We start from the raw sequence: 7095 nt of genomic DNA, 5'->3' as shown, positions 1-7095 counted from the left end.
CCTCTGATCTGCTCTTACAGCCATTACTCTCTGATTTTATCAGTACACTGATCCTCTGATTCCAGAGCACAGGGGCTTACTCTCTCCCTGATGCTCAGACACCTGTGAGGCTAAACCCATTCCCCGGGGCCTGACCTCCTCTTTCACAGCATCCGCCTCAGGACCCCAGACGTCTATCTGCTTTTGTCCTGGACCGCTCATTGATTCAGGAATCAAAGGTCACGCTCTCATATCTCTCGCACAGAGTCTCCTTACACACACTGGATTACTCACCCAGCACGCTGTTATCAGAACTGGCTTTCATCCGCTGAAATACAATTGACCAGCTCAGGTGACGTTTATTTGGTCATTTGCACCGGTGCCTCATGTCAAGGAAATGACAGTCTTGTACTGTGAGTATTGAGTATAATAGTGAACCAGCATGCAGTCAGAATGCAATAGCTGACACTTAAGCCCCTTTCACTGCCATTACGACAAATACAGGGGTAAAGTGTTCCTGTAATTGTTCCCTGGTCGCTAGATTTGGCACTTTCACACCGCCAGTGATGACCCGGTATATGTGCGTGCTTTCACACACAACCCCTGAAGATCCCGTAACGACACGTGACATCAGCGCGTGACGTGTAATGTACGAGTCGACAACGCTTGGAACGTTATACTTTAACTGAAGCAAGCAAACGATCTCTGCGTCAGCGCGGAAAGTGAGGAACTAACTGATCTCTGCTTCATTACAGTTTGCACATATGTTTTCGTCGCGAATGTTGATCTTCCTTCAAAACAGCCGGTAAAAGAGTCGCGCGATAACGCGCGTCATCACTTCGATACCGAATTAGATCTGGCTTTTGTTCACACAGCGCTCGTTCCGGATCGATTACCGCAATGTTACTATGTCCCCACCCGGGTTCGATTCGGTAATCAATTCCGGGACGTGGTTGCTTTCACACAGAAGGCGACCAGGCAATGTTACGGGAATATTGCGGGTCCGACGTGCAGTGTGAAAGGGGCTTTACAGTACATAGAAAGAATCATGCTCGTGTGTCTCCAGACAGTTCTGAAAGACTGAAGGACACAAAAAAGAAACCAGAGGACATGCATTAACACAGTAAGAGGTTTAACAGACCAGACCATTAGAGCAAGTTATGATAAAGTAGCACTACAAATAAAGACTAAAACACACTTACGGTTAAACTGAGTGAGAAAATATGTCAGCATTTACATTACACTTCACCTTTTTTTCTTTAAAAGTTAAATTCTTGTCCAGAAGTATTGCCGTGGTATAATGTTTATACTCATAATGTACATTTAAATACAATATTGCCCTTAGGTTATAAATGTGATGATTATTTATATACAGATGAGTAAGAACAGTAACAGAAACAAAATACTGCACTTCTTAATATACTGTGTAATGTTTAATGAATAGCTCATGAATTGTTCCTCCTTAAACCAACAGCAAGAGTCTCGTCAAAATCCTCCAATCAGCTTCAGCTTTTCTCAATGACAATAATCGCCCCGGCCAATCAGTAGCGCCTTTACTCTTATGTGGCGTTTGAACCCGTTCGCGGGAGTTGATCAGGAAGTGACGCTGTACCGTGGAGCGAGCGGCGGAGTCTGAAGTGTTTACAGTGTTGTTTGGATTTTAAAGTGTTTTAATCATTATTTCATGATGGATTCGGTTTCGGGCACCAGTGCAGCTGTCGCAGGTAACGTTAGTTAACAGTGTGTGTGTGTGTGTGTGTGTGTGTGTGTGTGTGTTTACAGCTTCACGTGTATATTCAAGCGAATGCTAAGTATTCACTATCTCTCTGTGTGTTTCACTAAGAGTTTAGAAATAGACCACACACACTCGATGTTTGTGATCCAGTAATGCGTTAGTCCGTCTCTGAATAGAGTTGAAGGTGTGCATGGTAAGCAGCACTGATGATTCTACAGTAAAGTCTGGTGTTAAACAGCACTCATCACATAATATCAGTGTCTTTGATAGTAGCAACAATGAAGTATTAGACAGTGTTATCACTGTACACACATCATTGAGGGTGACTCTGATTGCAAAGGTTATTTATTTGATTATCAGTTTCTTTATTTTCTAATTTATTCAGACAAGTCTGATGTCGATGTCAGTAAATAAATGAATCAGTCTGTCAAAAGCAGTCATCAGTAGCACAGATATATTTTTAGCAATAAACAATACATTGTAACGGTCAAAATTATGATTTTTCTTTTCTGCCAAAAATCATTAGGATATTAAGATTGTGTTCCAAGAAGATATTTTGTTAATGTCCTACTGTAAATATATAAAACTTAATTTTTGATTAGTAATATGCATTGCTAAGAACTTAATTTGCTTTTTTTGCTCCCTCAGATTCCAGATTTTCAAATAGTTGTATCTCAGACAAATATCGAACCAGACATCAATGGAGGGATGATGTGTATTGTTTTGACCGTGTGACTGGTTTAGTGCTCCAGGGTCTCATGTGTGTGTTCTCGTTCTTCCAGATAAGAGGGTGAATCAGATGCAGATCTGCAGAGCCGAGTACAGAGCGATCGGGAGATTCGTGGAGCAGCTGCGACCCACGAGACAGAGCATGAAGACACTGCAGACTCAGTTCCCTCAGTGAGCTCCATCACACACACACACACACACACACTGGTGAATCACACACACACACCTCCACACTGGTGAATCACAAGTGAAACCACAGCTTGCTGTAAGTCGTGGACACACATTATCATAGGGATGGGTGATATATCGCATGCGATCGTCACGCGCATTTCTTGAGTAAAGCTGGTTCTACTAAATGTCCATCACATGCTTTCAAATGGAGCGGCATTTAATAGACAGAGTCATAGATCACTGACAAGCTACGCAATATCACGTTCATTTTCCCAGATGAATCGCCTTTGATAATGAACGTGATATTGCGTATTTCTGTCTATTAAGTGCATTTGAAAGCAGGTGATGGACATGTAGCGGTAATCAGGAACTGGCTTTACTGGTGAAATGCGCGTTACAATCGCATGCGATAAATCGCTCATCTCTAAGTTATCATCATTGCGCTGCTGGAGTTTAAGGCAGGCTGGTTAAATATATTTGTGTGTTATTTTTGTGCTTTAAACACCAACTCATATATTATACATTTTCTCATAATAAACCGGATGTCCTTCTTACTAGGACTGCACGATTTGACCCTCAACAAAAGAGAGACAAAAGTGATTAAAATGCAAATTAAAGAAGAAAAAGATTTACTTTGATTTATTGTATGGCTGCCAAATGTGGCCAGAGTTTTGTGATTACATCAATGTGGCTGTCAATAATAATAATAATAATAATAATAATAATAATGATAATAGTAGTAGTAATAACAATATAATTATTATTACAAAATAAAAATCTAAAAATGACAAAATAAAAACAAAATCAGGAATATTACTGTTTGATTAAGGCTGTACCGTTTGGCCAAAATGTTATGATTATATCAACACAGCTATAAAGAATAATAATAATAGTTTTATTATTGCTAATTAACAATATAAAAAAGACTAAATAACAAAAAATAATCTTTAAACCAGTGGTTCCCAACCTTTTTCAGCTCACGGCCCACACAACCACACACATATGTTTGCGCGGCCCACTTCAAAAATAAAAAAATAACTGACCCCGCTATTGTTGGGTTAATAACTTCGTACTCAGAAGCTAGATTGTTAACTGTATTATTGAATGGACTAGGGCTGTGCGATATGGACAAAAAAAAAAAAAAAAAAACCTATCGTGATTTCTTCGATCAATTTTGCGATTCTGACTAGAGCTGGGCGATATATCGAATATTAGCGATAGTATCGGAATAATTTTGACGACGATGTAAATTTTGAATATATCGGGAATATCGAATATTTCAAATTCAAGCACACTTTCCCAAAAGAACCCGCCGAATGTCCAAAAAAGGAACCTGTTACTGCTCTACGCCCCTCTACTATGAGAGCTTAATGATAGCGGTTGCCAGATAAGAAGAGTTTAAATCTCCGAATCAGAGCTCCACTGTTACCAGGATACATTTTCTGCCTGGTGTTTGCTTATTTGAAGCAATCTGGCAACCATGCGCACGTGCTCACTCCTCATTGCGGAAGAGCTGCCGACGATGATCTGAAAACACTACCAAGCTGGAATTGAGCGATCTAATGAAAGCGTCGTTCAGCCGGTCTGTGTTCTGTCGTGAGATCTCAACTGTATTGTTTGCATTTGTGATCGCAAAATAAATGCACTTACTCGACCGCTGATGTTTGAATAGAGAAACATAGGCTATGGCCATTTGGAATTACTATTGGTGAATTTCACTGATATGTTTACCAGTTTCCATAATAGACAGAGAGAATGCAAAAGTCTTTGGTATTCATTTATATATATTAATATATAAGAAATAGCTATGTGCTTCAGCAACTAGCTCCCCATCTAAGAGGGTTTTTAATGTCAGTAGGAACATAGTTTCATGCCACAGAGCTTCTATTAAAACCACAGACAGTTGACAGATTTGTGTTCGTAGCTTAAAAACTTGTAAAAAAAAAAAAAAAATTATTATAAAATACTTATCCCAGCTGCATAGTATAATTGTGAATTGCATGCACTAAAAAGTTGACAGAATGCACTTTCTGTACTTAATTTGCACTGCTTCAGTTACATATAGGCCTACATGTATTCATTTAATAAAAAGCAGTAAGTGATCTCTTAGTCTAGATTTTTTTAACTGCTTAAATAAGCTGTTTAATCTAAATTGTTTTTTTTGTGTTTTTTTTTTTATGGGCAAAAGAAAATCATGTTTTTTGTATTATTTAAATGCAAATGCAAACATATCGAGATATATATCGAATATCGTAAACATTTTGACAATATCGAGATATCATTTTTTTTTTATATATCGCCCAGCCCTAATTGTGACACACACCGATATGCTTTTACAGTCATAAATGCATTCAGGATTAATTTGAAACATATTTCCAAAAGAAAACCAATTTCTTTTCGTCTCTAGAACAGACATAAGTCAAAATTATCACTATAGTAAAGGTGTAACAAAATGTATAGACTTAAAAAAAATAAAAAAAAAAATAAATCCCGTGTCCAGGGACCTTTTTTTTCTTTTTTGCCATGCATTGCTCATAGAGCTCATTAATTGTAGCGGTGCCTCAGGTGTTTGCAGTGTGTATACAGTATGTGTATGCGCTCAGCAGTGAGAGCGCATAAATATAACGCGAAAGCACATTGAAATAATGCACGAGTGCGAATCTCTCTGTTCGCACGCAGATTTCCTTTGCTCTGTCACAAAACCGGTCGTGCTCGCTCAGATACACGCTGCTCTCGATAAGAGGAGAGAGTGTGTCCACTTAAAACATGTCTCCACTCACTTAAACTGCGTCCTGTGCACTCACAATTCTCTCTACGCTCATGTGTTAGATATGAATTATTTTTGCACGTTTTTATTTCTAGCCTTTTACCGCGTGCAGTGTGAACGCTCTGATCCGTTAACATGGGCTCAGAAAAAAGGCGCATCAGAGACAGTGTGTGAACCTGGAGTTAGGCATATGCCCAGTCTGTTCTGTTCTCGCGCTAGGAGCAATGCATTCTGATTGGATCGGATAGCATACTGCGGGAGGTCAGGGCTGCCAATATCGTGCTATAAAGCGATTTAGAAACGTGCACACTCAAATCATGATTTTATGAAGATTTCTATTAATCGCACAGCCCTGGACTGGACTGGAAATGAACAGAAAATAACCACTCAGCGAAACGGGAAAACCAGATCCAGGCAGAGCTCGGCAGCGGGTAGACAGTCAGCGGAGCAAGCAGTCAGGAGGAAACACAGCAGCCATTTATTCATGTTTGAATTTGTTGTTCTGTAGCATATGCATATCTAAGATAAATAGTGGAAGCATAGTAACAGTTTAATATTTATTTTTTGTTATTTAATTATATATATGAAATGATGTTATTATGTTATGACTGAGACATTTTTACATATAACAATATTATTTATTTTAATAGTAATTGGCGTCCCACCTGCAATACCACCGTGGGGGGCCGCGGACCACAGGTTGAAAACCACTGGTTTAAACAAAAACCTTTGGACGAAGCCATATAATGATGAGTTTATTTTGATGAATCGTGCAGCCCTACTCCTTACTGTGATGTTTTATTAGAGCAAACATCAAAACCTGACACATCTGAGCTCAACGCTGTATTTTATTACTCTAATCTAATAATCTGCAGTCAGATCGCTGTGTGAGTGTGAGAGAGAGAGTGTGAAGGTGTGTGTGTGTGTGAGTGTGTGTGTGTGTGTGTGTGTGTGTGTGTGTGTGTGTGTGTGTGTGTGTGTTCGTGGCAGTAAGAGCGTGTCTTTATTGAATGTAACACATGTAATCCCGTCAGACCCCAGAGACGGCGTCACTCTTCAGAGGTCACTTAGAGAGTCATATGAAGCAGCAGCTTCCTGTTTCCTGGTGCTGTAATCACAGATAGAGGACGTCCCGCAGGACTACGCTCTTACTGGCGTCAGCACTTTAGAGAATGTAGTGTTAGTCTCGTGCCCCAGATGTGCTGCTTTATATGCCACTGTCCTCCAGGAGTGTCCTGATATATGGCCTCGTTTGTTCGCGCTCGCGCTGTGTTTTGTCTTGCAGACAGGTCCAGCACTTAACTTTATTCTTCAGAGTACAACCCAAACACAAGATAAGAACACTGACCAGATCCAATATATTGTTTCAGCATCGATCACAAGATGTGTGATGTTCAACGCATTCAACTTTAGTTAATTCTTTATGAAAAAGTTAATAACTAACTAGTTAACGCACAGGCCCCGCCCCCAGACCTGTACGTCATCACACCTGTAAAGACACCGCAGCATTGTTGTGTCTCTGTTTAGTTTCTGAATGAATCCAGTGAATAATGATTCAAAGCCCATTCATAAAGAGAGCCGTTTACTGAATACTGAATGAATCGAATCAATAAACGACTCATAAAGACATTTACCATCACCTGCTGGCAGTTTCAGTTTCTTATTTAGAAAAATTGGACTACTTTAAAGGGATAGTTCACCCAATTGTTTTTTT

General features: G+C 39.5%; 1 protein-coding gene across 4 annotated transcripts in view; it reads left to right on the top strand.

Annotated features, from left to right (window-relative positions):
• Positions 1-666: 666 nt before the first annotated feature.
• cdin1 (CDAN1 interacting nuclease 1) overlaps positions 667-7095 on the top strand; it is a 94079-nt gene continuing 87650 nt past the window's right edge. Inside the window, exons 1-3 of one of the 4 annotated variants that reach the window (XM_026285232.1) lie at positions 924-1102; positions 1454-1703; positions 2497-2614. In XM_026285232.1, coding sequence (XP_026141017.1) covers positions 1664-1703; positions 2497-2614 — 158 coding nt within the window. In that variant the 5' untranslated portion in view covers positions 924-1102; positions 1454-1663. Of the gene's footprint in view, positions 702-923; positions 1103-1453; positions 1704-2496; positions 2615-7095 lie in introns of those variants that run through there. The other 3 variants (XM_026285233.1, XM_026285234.1, XM_026285235.1) reach the window with 3 other exon arrangements.

The sequence above is a fragment of the Carassius auratus genome, chromosome 17 (genome assembly GCF_003368295.1).
Source record: "Carassius auratus strain Wakin chromosome 17, ASM336829v1, whole genome shotgun sequence".
Classification (NCBI taxonomy): Eukaryota; Metazoa; Chordata; class Actinopteri; order Cypriniformes; family Cyprinidae; genus Carassius; species Carassius auratus.
The sequence above is the reverse complement of the archived record's forward strand: the minus strand, read 5'-3'. Positions and strand labels throughout refer to the sequence as shown.